The 17263-nt window shown below is 39.1% G+C and overlaps 1 protein-coding gene across 1 annotated transcript in view; it reads left to right on the forward strand.

Moving 5' to 3' along the window:
- Nucleotides 1-17263, forward strand: part of angpt1 (angiopoietin 1) — an 85865-nt gene that overhangs the window by 20706 nt on the left and 47896 nt on the right. Inside the window, exons 2-3 of the mRNA XM_066674445.1 lie at nt 12478-12633; nt 13035-13156. Coding sequence (XP_066530542.1) covers nt 12478-12633; nt 13035-13156 — 278 coding nt within the window. The remainder of the gene's footprint in view (nt 1-12477; nt 12634-13034; nt 13157-17263) is intronic.

The following is a 17263-nucleotide window of genomic DNA, read 5'->3' on the forward strand; positions in this document are numbered from 1 at the left end:
CCGTGATGTTTAATGTCCTATCCTTCTGCGGAATTATTGTTCTATAAACAGCTTCCATAAAATATGACATAGTGTTAAACAAGACCACACTATGATTTATAAAAAGTGTTTCATATCTAGTGCACTCTTTTACAGTGCACTTCATTCAGTGATATTTCACAGTCTACATGGTTTATAAAGCTGAAGACAAAATGTAGCACTGCTGCGTATATTTCAATACTCAAGACATTCGATAGGCCATTTGTCTTTAAAGGGTAATTTGCTTATCAGTCTTTCATTTGTCACATAGTGCTGGTATCATGCCTGGCTAGTGTATTCTATGCAGCAGGCTTTATAAGGCATACTTTCATTGTCACTTCATAAACCATGATGTTTAATCTATGATACTATATCAGGCTGTGTACTACACTAACCATTTTAATGCCTGTAATTAAACACATATCCATCTTCAGGCTAATGTTTCAGTCTTGTCAGGGGTTGGGGGTTATGACAGTAATAGTATTAATAGCAAACGTCCTGTCTTCAGGGTTTGGTGATGTCACAGCAATAAATCCAAAATGGCTTCAGAAGTTTTTTACTTCACAAGATTAAACCTCACTGTATTTGCACCTCAAACTACCCCAGTGCCAACAAGCCTAACCTTGCCCACTCTCCGAGCTACCCCAGTGCTATTAAATCCCACTCTGCCTGCTCTGCTAGGTTGTCTGATATGATTAAACCTTGTCATTCCAGTATGATATGATCTAATAAATACATACTTTATGTTTTATAGTCAGTGCATTGAGAAGCAAATTCTTTTTAAAGCCATCATTAGTTAGACATTTTGCAATGTTGTTGTTAATATTTTGAATATACATCATGTTTATATTTGTCAATTATTTGTCACTTAAAAAAAAATTATCTGTCGAAATGGTTACTTCACAGCGGGAGGAAAAACATGAAAAAAATTTCTGCTAAGTGTGACCTTACTAGTTCCCAAATAACTGTTCCAACAGCAGGCCACAGACCATTGTGCAGTGCTCAGAGGACTGAGATACTAACCAGAACAGACACAGATATTGATGCTTACCTAAGCTTAAAAAACCTTTATTGTCCTGTATGCAAATGAGATGTGTTTCAATCAAACCGGGATCTCGTCTCTTCTCAGCTTTTCTTCCTGACCCCCCCTGAATTCCAGACCTTTTGTGTTCACAATAAAACAGCCCTCACTTCCATTGAATGCTTTGTTTCAGGGTCTTTACAGTTGTCAGAGTGCTGTATGCTGGAAGAAGTGACAAGCTGAAAGTGCATGGACTGGTTGTGCCCGTGTGTTCTGGGGCATGTGTTTAAATTGCTGCGACTGTGTGAGATGCTTGGTTAAGTTTGTTTTTGTGTATGTCAATGGAGCTGTTGGAAAGGGTCTGGAAAATGTCACAAGATGAAATCAGTTCAGTGGTGTCGTGGAATATTGTTTGGCACTTGAACAATGTGTGTATGGGTTCAGTGTTTGAATCACAGGTTAACAACATGGCACATTGCACAATGGAAACCACTCATTTGACCACCCACCAGTCCACTGGGAAATTAGGATTAGTATCTGTACTGGGTGTGTGTGTGTGTGTGGGGGGGGGGGGTATATTCATGTATGATTGTGTGTCTGTGAGTGTGTGTGTGTGTGTGTGTGTGTGTGTGTGTGTGTAGTGGTTGGTGTCATGCAGTGGGTTATAGCATTGGTCTAGACGCAGCAGAATGGGGTTTGAGTTTTTGCATAGAGAGAGAGAGTGAGAGAGAGAGAGAGAGAGAGAGAGAGAGAGAGAGAGAGAGAGAGAGAGAGAGAGAGGTTTTCTGTGTTTAATAGACTGATGACAAATTAACATGAAATGTGTGAATGCAGCTTGAGAGTGAAGAGAGGAGCTTCCCATACATGTCTATATGTGTGTTTGGTGGGTGACTATCACACAGTGTGTGTGTGTGTGTGTGTGTGTGTGTACTTGTGTCTTTGCGTGAGTGTGTTTGAGGGGGCTTAGTGGGATGCTTGTGTTTGAATGAATGCCTGGGAGCGAGCCCGTGGGATTCAGGTCGTAAAGGTTAACTGCTGGCCCAGCCGGAGTGTTACTCTTCTAATCCTCATCCACACAATGTCAGTCCCAGGCTCAGAGTGAGTTATATAGACCCTCACAAAACAGTCTTATAGGAGCCCACAAAATAATAACACACTAAAACACAGCCAGAGTTTGGTCCAACTCGGTGAACTCAGCACATGTCCTTGCTTTCGCTGAAAGGCATGTGGTAAATTTCAAATGTAGTCTTAATGACACTTGTCTAGCCCTTATTAGAGTTGATGGTGTGCTATCTTAAATATATAGTGTCACCTGTTCGCTTTTTCTGGTCTTACAACAAAGCCCTGAATATACAGCCACTTTAATAGCAACTGCTAGCCCCTTGGTTTCACCCTAAAGCTCTCATTGCCGTGATTTGTTGTTTTCACAGCCACTGTATGGAGTGTTACCTTGATCTCCTGTTACCCTTGGTTTACCACAAAAGTCCTCATTAGAGTTTATAGACTTTAAATATTTTTACTGTTGCTGGATGTAGGGCTCGTGCCGTATTGTAACTCCTGATTTTACTGCAGTGGAATAGAATTCAGTTTTTGCTTAGTCAAGAATACAGGCTGGTATGCTAGGTCACCTTTTTTTTCTCTTTATCGCAAAGCTGAATAGTTACTTGAATTTTCTTGCCATTGTAAAAAAAATTAGTCTGGACCCATGTAGCTACATAGCTAAAGGTTGGTAGGCGCTTGCAGATCCAACATTTTTGATTTAGTGAAAGTATTGATGGTGAGTTTGCCCCTGTGGTAAGCCCCTCACCACCCAAGGAATGAGCGGTTTGGCCTTCTGATTTTATATTCACACACAACATAATCAAAACAAACCAATCAGTCACAGTCTCTCTTTTTTTCCTCTTCCTCTACCCCTCCTCATCTCACCCCAGCCCTTTATTCCTATCTGCACACCTTTGCCAGGAATTTCTCATGGAGCTCATGCCAGTAGGTTCTCAGAGCTGGAACTGAACATGGAGAGTCATGTGGCTGCATCCCATCCTCAAACCGTGCAGCTTTGGGCTTGGCTCTGAGCTATGTCTCCTTGGTTAAAGCTCTGGTTTCTTCCAGCGCTACTTCCGGTGCCTGGCTAGTGGCAAAGCTCATCTGGGAAGGCTTTAGACTAGATGTTAGAACACTGATTTGCAGGTTTGATTGCATTCAACCATGAGAACATTCGTGAGGCCAGGTACTGATCATGTACTGATATGTGTTTGGTCAATTGTAGAACAAAGCCTGTATTGCTGGTAATAATGATTATGGAGAGGATAAATGATGAGGTATCTTCACATCTGTCTATTGGACTAGTCAGCACAATGCCAGTGTTTCTACACAGTGCTGTCAGCCAGCAGTAATCACTCACTTCTTGTAGCCATTAGCATATTTTCAGTGTTTTTAAAGGAGAACCCTGCCAGAGAGAAAGAGAGAGGCCTCTCTCCTCTCTCAGAGCAGCAGGAGAGATAAGCCAGAGCCTCCTCTCTGTTAGAGCTCAACCCTCTGAGCTGGAGCTCCATCACAGCTGTGGATCTATGTTACACACATAGACTGTTAAGAGAGAAGAGTAAATCAGCAGCTGCTTCTCAGTGTATGGATCTACAAGCCTGACGATTCTCTGAGTGCTTAAAAGGGTTAAATTTCAGTAAACAGGGGTACACATATGCTCACAGTCAGAATCATTTCATCTGAATCATTTCACAGGAGAAGGAAAATTGTCCATAAGTTTGAATTTAAGCATGTCCATTGTCCAAAAATGTACATGTAAACATATACAATCAAAAAGTAATATTAATATGTGGTTGGAATAGTTGAGTAGATATAACTGACAATCTCTACATGGCAGACTAGGGTTCGATTCCTAGCTCAGGCAACAGGATATCTGAAACTTGAATCAAGTTCTAAGACACTCTGCATATCATCTAAATGATCTAAATGTAACTATGACAACCATGACACATACTTATCTTATAAGTATCTTGTTAATTAATGATTACAGAATAGAACATTTTAACATTCAATTCACCAGTGTTTTTTGTGCTTAACCTGCAGTTCCCCTCATCTCATGTTTCTCAGAAGATGTCCCCCTCACCTTCCCACCTTGCAAATAAACACAATCAATTTCAAGTCAAGCGCTGAACTCCCATGGTTTAAAGCTGTGCTGGTGATATTGATCTGGACAGCAGTGCCCATGGGTCAGATTTGAAGGCACTGATAGGCTTGACCTTCACTCATTTCAAATGACCCCCAGTTGGTGGTCAGCTGAGAGATGTAAGCCAAACCCTCCCAGGTGCAGTTTAGCCAAGTCTGACGGTGGTCCACTGACGGTTAGTCCTGATCATACCAAATTCCTGCAGAATGACTATGAGAAGGGTCTCACTCCAAGAAGCAAGATCACTTTCAAGAATGTTCGTGCTTGTCTATGTGCACAGGAGATTTGGAATTTGTGGCCACCTCAGCACCTAAAATGTCTTCTGAAATGATGGGTAGTTTCTTCTCCTAAGCAGTGACAGGTTCTACTCTTCTGGAAGGGCTTTACACTATCATTAGACTCATGTGCAGCTGCTTCAGAGCATCCTTTTTAATTTCACTCTGTAGCTGTATTGAGTAATTCTTACACATGTCTAATAAGGGCTGAGAGTGGGTATATTTAGGGGTCAATATTTCTTATTGCTTAATGTATGTGGACATGCCATTTCACGTTACGTTCACTAAAGTAGCAAAGGCTAGGAACCAAACAGTAACTTGCCAAAGAGATTTTTTGTTGTTGTTTTAACAAACCACCAAAGCAGCTTAATATGCATGCATTCACAAATATACACCATTAATAATGAAACTAATGCTTTCAATTTGATGCCACATGAGATTTTATTGGACACAATACTAATTACATAAACTCAGGTTTATCAGAATGTTTGCACACATGATGTTAGTTATTTCTTTGTGGCCTGCTGTGAAGGCTAGTTTACTAAATCAACTTTATGCTCAGTGGCTATGCTGACAATAAAAATGCATCAGATAACACTGATGACCATGAAAAAAAAAAAAAAACTAAATGACATTGTGCATGGAGTGGATGGAGTGTGAATTTAACAAGGGTGTGATGTTCTGTTGAACATGTTACCAGTTTCCACAACAAGCAGAAACTCCAAGCTCATTCTTCACTGAGAGAAACTCCTTCAGGAAACACAATATTCCGAAACACGGCTGCAGCTTTCAACACGAGCGCTTTTACAGTGCAGCGATCCAAATAAAAAACCCAGAGGGCTGAATGATTAAAGACTTATGAAGATGTAGTTTGAGCAACGAGTCTGAATCTTCAGTCAGGCTTACAATACTGTGAACAAGCAACAGGTTATTGTTTTGTATGTAAGCTTCTCAGACACAAAATATGTATGATACATATATATATATATATATATATATATATATATATAGTTTGAAAATACCAGCTCACTGGCTTTATATTAATCTAAGACACACACAAAATATTAACGACATATTATAATGTGATCATATTTTGGGTTTCAAAAAAGAAGGCACTTGGGGCGAGATGGCAGCAAGGCTTAGATTAACACCTGCACTGGGTGGAAAATTTGATTGATGGATCATGGAAAGTCTGTTATTTTTGTTCAGACCAAGCTACAAAATTGTGTCACTGTGTTGAAATAATATTGAAGTGACTCATTTACAACAGAAAACTCTCTGATGACAGAAGCGATTACAGCTGAACGGGGCCCTTTTTAAAGATTGCCAAAAGCAAGTGCCACACTTTATCAACAAGAATTAATATAGAATTTATAAAGGAACAAGGCCTCACTGAAAACCAGACATTTTGTAGACATACTTACAGTTCATATGTATCAGGTCATGCCTAAAAAAACAGTTCTGTATGTAACATAATTCACAGCCTCATACTGTGGTGTCCTGTATTTAAAAATCCAGATATTTCATCTGTTTGTTTGTAATGTTAAACAAAAAGTTGTGCATATAAATTCTTTAGAAAGTCAGTAATGGTCAGATGTGCCCATCTATTTGTTACAGGGACAGAGGAGATGACTTTCAGGTTTGTAATATATAGAGCAGAAAACGAAAGGCTCATGGGTCACAGAAATGCCTCCACACATGAAGAACAGATTATGGTAAATTGCCGCAATGATTTCTAAAACATTTCTGTTCAAGGCTCTAGTAAAACACTAATGTTGAGCAGAGTTTGGCTGAAAATCACTGTGAATTATATTTAAGGCATCGTGTCATATAAACATATAAACATGAAGGTGCACAAAGGTGTGTGAAGGTCTCAGTTCTGCTCTCTACTCCCTGAACCCATGAACACTTCAGCCCTTTTGCTTAACTGTCAACAACATGATTCAAGTGCACACTTCAAAGAAAGATTTAGGGATAAAGGCAAGAAATGCGACAGGGAAAGACCAAAAAAGCCCCCAAAAAAGGACATGTTTAGGGCAAAGAGGATATATGGTCACCCTAATTATTACTATTATTATTATTATTATTATTATTAGCACATTTTATTAGAAAATATAAGGGTGTCCATTAAATATCCATTATACGTCACCTGTAATTTGTTTTCAAAATGCGCACTATGCAAAAGTATTAGAAATGTATATAAAATACACATACTGTGTTTCTTCACGTAATGGTGGTGTTCTGCCCTGGTGTGAGGCCGACTGCAGGTTTTCGAATGCGCCTTAAGGGCTGCAGTTTAATTCACACGATCAAGTTTTTTTCCACACTATTAAACTGAATCACTCTTGTATGTCCGCCACAGTAAACACGGCTCTGAGCTGCTTGGTGAGCAGTGATAATGAAAACTAGGAGCTGATGTTGTTTCTCTTGCTCCACCGTGTCTATTGTCTCTGGAAGAGGGGTCTTGTTTGTGGTTGAAGCGGGGGACGATGGGACACCCACTCTGGAGCTTTTACAGCTTCCTCAGTTGTATTTTACGTGATGTATGTGTTTGTCTAATCTTGCTTCTCCTTGGTACTTTCCTTCAGTGACTCAGACACATTCCCAGAGAGAGACTCAACTCAGGATAGTTAAGCTAAAGTTACTGTGGCCCACCAGCTCACAGGAACACTCTCAAGGTCAAAAGAAGCTAACACTGCGTTGTCCAAGACTCCCCTGTGTAGAGAGAAGCAGATAATTAAGGGTTTCACAGTTTCAGCCCCAGAGATGGCTGCCCACTGTTCCAGGTGTGTGTGTGCTCACAGTACATAGTGAATTACTGTGTGTGTGTTTGTGTGTGTGTGCGTGCCTGCGAAGGCACAGTTCTGCTGTACGTCTCTGCAATTACGATAAAAGCCCTATTACTTTTACTATAGAATGAACAGTATGGAAGACACTACAAGTTCCATGATGTATAGTTCCACCAACACAATGCAACAGTTTGGGCAACTCTGGCCAAAGTAATTATTAATGAATTGACTAATTGGCCTGTGCAAGAGTTATTTTAATTTCAAGATTAAATTTTTTTCAGTATGTTAAACTCTGCATATTCAATTATGCATTACAACTTATAGAAGAAAATGCCCTATTTCAATTTGTTTATACATGAAATCACTGATGATGATAAAAGATTAATAAAATCTTTTACATATATTTTTCAATATTTAAGCCAAAATAAATAGCAACTGTGTTTAATTTGTTTCACTTAGGAAAATGTCACTTTTTTCACTTATAAAATGGTGAAAACCCCTATTCAGTTCACACGATTTAACTCTGCCCGGTTCACATGAAGTTATAAGGAGTGTTTCACTTTGGACTGCTTTATGAATGAAGCATGATACTGGGCTGCCAATCAAAACAGAGGTATTTTACATGCATCAGTCTCCACGGCACAGTATCAACAACAGTTTATTTCATTCTGAGGGATTAGGAGAAGTCATGTAAAAGTGAAGGATGATGTTTTTTTGGTACAGTAAGCCACATCGATGCCATAAGTGGGCCTTGGAGGAAAAAAACATAAAAATATCAAATGTAGGATGTGTCCCTTCATAACAAAATATTTTACCTGCTAGAAATGGATGGCCTTAATACAAAAACAACTCATCCTTAGAGAGATGGGGTTTAATGGAGCACACATTTCAAAGCAGCCTGGACCAGTTCAGTATGAAACTAATATTGCTTCATACTTGAATTCATATGCCTCAGTGAACTACTGATTAAATTCCAGCTAAATCAGTTCTAATACTCATGCTCCTCTGACCCAGAGCTCCTTTCCAATCACATTCATTTAGGTTTGGAAGTTTATTGGAAAGTGACACTTATATCAGTTTTAACATGGCTTCACAGCCAGAGAATGTCTGCTACATGCTCAAAGTGTTCGGGAAACAATGGCACAGCTGACTTTGTTACTATAGCCAATGCAATATCACAGTACAACTCTAATTCCTTCTGACAGGCCTTTGCTGATGGCAAAGGCAGTGACAAGCTGGATTTGAAATGAACTGTCTGTGTTTTGCCTGTATTATTGTCTGCTCTCTCCCCAGTCAATCTCACCACCCAAATCTCAACCTTATGGACTTGAGCAAGGTGATAGCTTTTCATTTCCTTTCCTATGGTATCCAGTGTTTTGAAGTTGTTTCCTGTGATTTGGTGCATATCACTGAGTGACCCTCCTTCACCCAAGCAACCTTTGTCCATGATAGCACTCACTATATGGCTGCCAGATACTCTCGCTGCCTCCTGGCTGTCCAGGCTTTGTGGTTGTGACTGCTTTCTCCATTTTCTCCAACTCAAACAGTCAGCTGCCATTTCTTTAGACTAATGGGACTGGCTTTGCCAAGTCATTTATTTCACACAGCAACTTCAACCAAGTTAAGCTCCCTGTTACGAGACAACTATCAGCACTACCCTGTCAACTGCCCATGCATGGGTGCTTTTGCTTGGATCAGTTGTATTTTGCACTATGTGATATACTGTACCGCTGTGTGTAAACCTCTGGTTCTGGGACAGGTCTTGCGTGAAATAAGTTAATATGTGTGTTGTTTTAAAACATATTTTAAATAAATTATTATTCCTAATGTTATGTTTTTATTTATATTCAATAAATCATTGACACAGTTACAGAAATGTTTTATATTTGCCAATATGTTAAACACAGTTAGGAATAACTCAGTCAAGAAATAAAGACAAATTGAGGATCAAAATATGCAGAAAAAATGTCATATTTAAGTTGATTTTCTACTGCTACAAATATCCATCCATCCATTATCTGTAAGCGCTTATTCAATTCAGGGTCACGGTGGGTCCAGAGCCTACCTGGAATCATTGGGCGCAAGGCAGGAACACACCCTGGAGGGGGCGCCAGTCCTTCACAGGGCAACACACACACTCACACCTTCACTCACACACTCACACTTACGGTCACTTTTGAGTCGCCAATCAACCTACCAATGTGTGTTTTTGGACTGTGGGAGGAAACCGGAGCACCCGGAGGAAACCCACGCAGACACAGGGAGAACACATCAAACTCCTCACAGCCTGCTGCGTCACCATGCCGCCCACTGCTACAAATATCTTATATTTTATATGTTATATTTTTATATTTTATATTTTAATAACTCAAAGGTTGTATGCAAATGGCTCAAATGGGCAAACATTTTTTTAGAAGAAAAAACTTTCATTGTTTTATTTCATTTTGTATAAAACCAAACAGAATATGTGGTGGGAAATGTAGTTTGGATATATTAAAACTCAGTTTTGGACTGAAATTTAAGGGTTGGGTGGGAAAGCATAAAAAACCAATTGAGTGGTTTTTAGCTTTCCTATTTTTTTTTTTTTTCAAGTTGCATTTTGTTTAATTTTTTTGTGGTCATTAATATGTTAATATACATATAATAAGCATACTTTTTACACATTGTTAGTATTGTACAAATGTTTTTAAATATGTGGTTACATTACAAATACATATAAATTATTATTTATATACATGTAATTACCTAAAATGGTATTGTTATTTACACAGTTTATATTCAAGATACTTTCTCATTTCAATGTCATTCTTATTTATATTGTATCCTTAGTTTTATGCCAAAAACCCTGTAAAATATGTAAAACCTGTTTAAATAATCTTCCCAAAATACAGCAAAATAAATAAATAAATAAAATGTAAATCATAGTAAAGAAACACAGATGTGCTGTAAGTTAGTGTTAATTTGCACAAGTTTTTCAAACTCTTTCTGTGAACTCTTTTAATGAATAAGTCTGTGAAATGCGTGAAGAGGAAACACATAAATGTGAATGTCAGTGGGGTCATAGGAGGGTTGTTACACTAAATGTAAAACAGTTTTGGACTATTTGCTCTCAGTTTGTTTCCTTGCAGTAAAAGTGGACATGGTTAAAATCATAAATGGGAGCTCCAATTGACTCAGACATAAATGGAAGATGGGGCTCTGAAGTCATGGCAAAAGTAGTTAAATGTTGCTGGATCCAGTAGATGAGTGTATGATAGGGCTTGTCTGTGTGTGTAAATGAAATCTTTGAGGATTAGCAAAGCAACCAGAGGAACTTTGTGAAAACACAGAGTGGGCAACTGTGCTGTCATTAGTGATTGGCCTAAGAGTCACATGGACATGTGATTTGCCATCACACTCAGATGAGTAAAGCTTTAAGGGTGTGTCATGATGCTGGTACAGAATAGTTGGCTTACATCAAAAAGATTTGGAGCTTGGAGAATTAGTGATACACCTTTGAACCCCTCCTATAGAGTTCAGCTGAATTCCATGAGGAGTCCAGAGACAATCCTGCTGATGAATCATTCCAAATGGTCAGTTAGGTCTGGGGTGATGTAAGTGTGTGAGCTGCTCCGGGGGTTTAATCCACATAAGTAGTCTTTGTATTCGTAAACCTTGTTCTGGCCTTGTCATCTCGCCAGCCGCAAGATTAGGATGAAAGGGGGCTTTAAAGATAAGCTCCGGAGTTCTCCTCTATCTGCACATCTCCATCTCTTCCCCCTCTTAACAAATGACTTGACATCTGCTTCCACCTACATCTTCAGCTTTTTAGGCCGTGTGGCTGCGCTGTTTGAAAGGGGTTTGAGGGTTTGGGCCAATGTAAGGGTGAATCATTCCTCTATACTGTAGATAAGCAGCTCCTTAGAAATGACGGCAGCTTGGAAGAATCCATTGATTAAAGAGTGGGTGTGTGTTTTTTTTGATTTTTTTTTTTTTGGGCCGCTTGTTCCCTATTTTTTGTTCCTCAAGGTTGTGATAGGGTCCATTACTTCAGTGTCCTTGTGCTCAAGTGGTGTCCATTTTCATTTTATTGGTCTCTTTAAAGATGTCAAACACTCTCTCTTGTCTGGGGATAAAAGTGTTTTAAGACTCTACAGTCAGGGTTTGAAGGAATATTTACATAGGTTAGTCCTTTCTGGATAGCTTTTCCAGCTACTGGAATGTAAATCATGATGGGATTTCATGGTAGATTTTATACGTATACATATGCATATCATCCCTCTCAGGAAAAATTCTCCCAAAGGGTAACTTCACAGAAGAAGGAAAACCTTCTGTAAACTTTGCAGAGAGGTTAATGGAAAAGAATATTATTCTGAAGGGTTATATTTCTTTCAATTTTCCATTTCCATTTCCACCCATTGCTGGGACTATAATGGTAAAATAATACAAGACTGAGGGGTTGAAGGCTAGCTCATGCTTTCACTGAGACGTGAAGCTGATCAGTGCTTCAAAAAGAGCTGTCATTGAACAGCTCAGCACGCTTGGAGGAGAATGTTAACTGCTGTGTTACATCAACTCAGAGGTTGCCTGCATTGTCTGTCGCTCTTCTGGTGGTTCCCATTTTTTATGATTGATTTATTTAAGTAATTCATTCATTTATTTATTTTTGCTGCAGTGCCCCCTATTTGTTCATAAGAATATTTTTAACCCCCCCAAACCCCCAACCCCACACACACTCCATCACACATACACATTTTGCTTATAGATTCCTCACTTACTAAACATTCTAAATCATACAAAATGGCTATTTCTTATTGAACAGAACAAAACAATCACTTTTACAGTCGAATTATTACAAGTCACATACAGCACCATCCCAAAAGCTCCAGGTCCACTTTAGAGGCCACGCCCCTGATTTGAGTGAAGCTCACTCTGCTGAGTGTTCTTTCTTAATAAAGGCCAGCTGGCATTTTCAAATCCTTTAAAAATATATAAATAAAGAACTATAAAAATGACTGTTACCATGGTAATATGATAATGAACCTGACTAAGAGTGCCTTCTGCGCTAAATTTAAGACGTGGGCAATGCAAGCTTTATTCAATTGTCATTAGCCTCACACTGAGCTAGGAAACTTGAACATTAGATCTTGTTGAATTCAAGTAAATCTTGGGGTCCTGGTTGATCAGACTTGTTTAATTTCTTTGGAACAGATCGAGAACTACATCAAGGAGAGCATGAAAGCTGAGATGGCCCAGTTACAGCAGAGCGCAGTTCACAATCACACAGCGGCCATGTTGGAAATGGGCACCAATCTTCTTTCCCAGACGGCTGAGCAGACCCGCAAGCTGAGCGACGTGGAGACGCAGGTACGTCCCTCTTAGGATCCATTCCACGCTACACTTACTGAGCTAGTCCTCTCTTAATTTTCTCTGCAGGATCCCCAGTAAAACGCCAAGGAAAGCATTCAAGCCTCTGTTCTCCCATTATGCATCTTGTGTGTTTGTGTTCCCACCACACTTGACGCCTAATGTGAATTGGAATGAGACACTCAGGAATATGGCATTGCCTGTTTTTGCTGATTTGTCAAATGAAAGGTTTGCTTGGGGAAACTGCTGGTCTTAAGTGCTACCGTATGGTAAAGGAACGCAGCAGTAGCTCCTTCTCTCCTGTTTATGACCTCTCTGGAGGTGCTGACCTGCCGTGTGTTTATGAGTCCTGTACTTTATGCCCTATTTTAATCTGGCTGTTCTGCTTCACTTGGCATTAGGTTTTGAACCAGACGTCCAGGCTGGAGATTCAGCTGCTGGAGAATTCACTATCCACCAACAAGCTGGAGAAACAACTCATAGTGCAGACTAATGAGATCAGCAAACTGCACGACAAGAACGGGTAAGAACCCCCACACACTGAGCAGCACTTTAGAAAAGTAGCCTCAATTATGGGATAAACAAACCACAGATAGCCCCCTGGTTTAGACAATGTAAGACTGGGCGACTATTAAGTCTGTGATTTTTGTTGAAGAATGGTCAGTTACTGTTACAGGCAGTATTTCTTTTGATTAGACCTCACTTTCTGAATACTTGTGGCTCACACTGGGAATTTAGGGATGATATTACAATGTTGAATTTAAATATTAAATATTATTCTTTAAGTTGCTTGGACTGAAAAAAAGCTATAAATGCATGCATTTCCCCTGTGAAATTACATATTTATGGCACAGAAGGGGGCCTCAAAGGAACACTAGATAGAGTCGCAGTCACACAGCTCCAGGGACCTGGAGGTTGTGGGTTCAAGTCCAGCTCAGGGTGATTGTCTGTGTTCTCCCCGTGTCCGCGTGGGTTTCTTCCCACAGTACAAAAACACACATTGGTAGGTGGATTGGCTACTCATAGGTTTGAGTGTGTGAGTGAATGTGTGAGTGTTTTTCACCTGGTGCTCCCTTCAGGGTGTGTTCCTGTGCCCAATGATTCCAGGTAGGCTCTGGACACACCGTGACCCCCAATTGGATAAGCGGTTACAGATAATGAATGAATAAATGAATGAGTATGATTCAGTTTTACAGCACTGTCCTGAAATCCTTCCCTCTTCCAAATGTTACATAGTGTGGATCATGCATTGCTGATCACAGAGTTGCAACAACAAATATTCTATTCTCCCTGTTACATGTCAGTGGAACATTACAATAAGATTTACATTGGTAAGCAAACTGTACCTCTACACTGTAAAAAAATTCACCACCTTCAACTCAAAAATGCGTGTTCAAAATTTGTCTTAAAAATTTAAGATAAATCCAATTAGAATTACTATTTATTTCAACTCATGACTTTAAGTCAAGTCTGGCTTTGAATTATTTTTTATTTTGACTTTAAACTGCTTGTTGTTTCAACTTAACTACATACGCTGTAAATACACATGACTCATTCCAACAGAGGTATTTAAAAATAAGCACTGACATTGTGTATTTAAATTTAATTATTTGTGACCATCGGTGTTAAGAAGAAGGTCCAGCGTCATAGTCGCCTTTAACACTCTTTACTAAAACTCTCTGAAAAGAACATCAGAGAATAAGAACCAGCGATAGGTAGCATTTGGGCGTGGTTTGCAAAGAGACTCAACCGGAACCTCACCAAAGCTGCAGTGTTTCACTCTGAGGGTGAGGGCTTTGACAAAACACAGTTCTCACTATAAAGACCAATACACAAAGAACAACCTAACAGCATCATATATATTGCACAACAATGAACATAAAACCTCAAAAAAGTGAAAAAGTTTAGCTCAAAAAAGTGAAAAAGTACATGCTGGGTTGTCTTCCTGAGAGTACCAAAGCCCCGCTCATAGCCATGAATCACATTTTCAAGTTCATTTCACTCCTCCACTTCCTCTTCATTGGAGTTATTAAAAAACTTGAGTTGAAAGGCTGAAAAAACTCATATCCATTTGAAATCACAAAATTGAATTTAAGTTAAGGTAACTCACAAAATTATGTATAAATATATAAACCATTTTTACAGTGAAAGTAACCTTTTTGCCCACAGTGTTTGGCAGGGATTATATGACATGGGCTAGTAATATCAGTATTTGCTTTGGCTGCACAATCACAAAATACGAAACAGATCAATATTTTGAATCAATAATTTGCAGTAAAAAGTGTTCTGCCATTTATTACATAATTGTAGATGCCATAAAATGCCAAAGATATATGAATATCCTTTTTAATTATGCCATGAAATCTCCATAGATAAACACAGGCAGTAGAATGAGCCGTGTGGAATACATCAGTAACTATAAATTTTGCAGAATGACACATTTGCTACAAGTCCATATCTGAAGTCTCTGACATGTTAGATTGGCTCTGGTCATCTTTTAGTGCTATTACTGTCAGATGAAAATAGCCTAAAGGAACAGCTCAGGAACAAAGCTGTAGACTCTATATTTCAACTCACTGAGTGTTCAATCCATTATTTCACCACTTATTCCCTATTAATTTTCTATATATTTTTATTATTATTATTATTTTAACAAGCTAGTGTCATTCTGGTGCCTATATACATTTGGCTATAGTGTAGTTAGCAATGCAGACAGATCATATCCAAGAAATGTGCTTTAGTCAGTTTTGTTTGGGGATGATCTTTAAGCACTTCTTGGTGATCTACTTGTTTAAACAGTTCCCCTCAAGCTGTGTTCACAGTCAGGCTAAATCAGGCTTGCTTAGACTTGGAAAAACATATTTGTCTTTCTTCCAAAAAACACAGAATGGCCCATTACACAATACAACTTTCAATTCTCGACAACTGATCACACATTGAGTTCTCAGACGGTTCTTGGTCCCATACTGAGCAATGCAATGCGTCCTGCCAAAGGGATGAAAGATGTCCCTTACTCTGCCCTTAAATATAACCTTTATGAAGATATATTTTCCTAGATGGACTGCTGCATGTTTAATGATTTTGCAATACATATCACTTGGATGGCTTTCCAGCATTTTGTTAATTGGCCTGATGGGACTTGTCTATCGTTGTCTGTGTGCACCCCACTCAGTTACCTAGCTGCAGCTGAAAAACGCAGATGAAATTTCATATTTCCTCATCATCATCATCATAAAGAAAGCTACTCTGCAGCATCTGCGCTCTGTATTCAGTTTCCATTGCTGATGTCATTATATTCATCATGCTGAACCAACTTAAATCAAACTGACCAGTCATCATTCAGAACTTCATTTTCATGATATACATAAATATGTTTTTGATTAGGCCATAAAATCTAGATTATTATATGTCCTATGCACAAAAAACCAAGTCAAGGCAGTGTTGTTTGGCTGCAGAAAAAGCCCCAAAAGTAAATGGAGGAATTATGTTTGCTTATGCAGTGTATCAGTCATGGATACTGACTCCATTTATAACAATATTTATCAGCCGATTATAACCATAGCAAATCAATTTTACCCCCTGTTGTGTGTGAGTAATAAGGCAGTTGAACTGTATCAGACTAACTCTCACAGCTTCAGTCTGTACTAATAGGGTTTGTCATTAATGTTGCTGCCAGAAATTTGAATTGGTCTGCATTTGGATTTAACTTGGGGGGGATAGGAGTTGATGGCGAGCAAATGCAAATACAACTTCATAATGTTACTCTTAACACATAGAGAAACATAATGGACAAACCAGCTCAGTGTTAGTGCTTTGTAGTAGAGCTGTAATGGAGAAGCAAACAAAAGTGAGGCTGGAATTAGCTTCGAATTTGACAGCATTTCCCACCTTAAGGGTTGTGGTAGCTAAATGATTCATTCTAATACGAAACTGGTGAATGAGGAGCCACATTTAACTTTGTCCTAACGCTGCCCTGATCTTCTCCTCATCTGTTCTGTCTCGGAGAGTGTGCTATGTGACTGAAATGATTTCAGCTCTTATTTATCCCCAGTAATTTAAGGCATTTGTATGGGGCCAGTGTCATGAAAAACTGAAATATGACTGCTCTCTGACCCATAATATGGAAATCAGCTCCTAAACAACCAACAGTCTGTTTTTTCTTTGTTTCTTTTTCTCTGTTCTGTGCTGAGATGTTTGCCGCTTCAAAAACCACAATTTTGTATAACATGGTTCTCTTTCGTAAACCTTGGGGAGGCCAACTTCAGCAGTCAAAGTCATTACAGTATAAATTGTTGTAGTTAGATTATTCATTCATTGTCTGAGCACAAGGCAGGAGCACATGCTTGACAGGGTGCCCATCCATCACAGTGTTGTAATAACATTAGAGTTGCTGAATTACTGATTACTAAACTACTAATTACTAAACTACTAATTACTGAATTACTACTATCTCTCAATATTAATTACAGACCAGTTTAAACTTATGTCACCCCCAGGAGACCTGAGGTGGGCAGCAGTCTTAGTATTGGTGTTATCATCCCTCAGATGTCTGAGGAGTCCTGGACACCACAGTTGGTTTAAGTTTATGGGAGGGTAGGATGAACCCCCATCTCTTTCCTAGCAGGGGCAG

The sequence above is a fragment of the Hoplias malabaricus genome, chromosome 6 (genome assembly GCF_029633855.1).
Source record: "Hoplias malabaricus isolate fHopMal1 chromosome 6, fHopMal1.hap1, whole genome shotgun sequence".
NCBI classification, from domain to species: domain Eukaryota; kingdom Metazoa; phylum Chordata; class Actinopteri; order Characiformes; family Erythrinidae; genus Hoplias; species Hoplias malabaricus.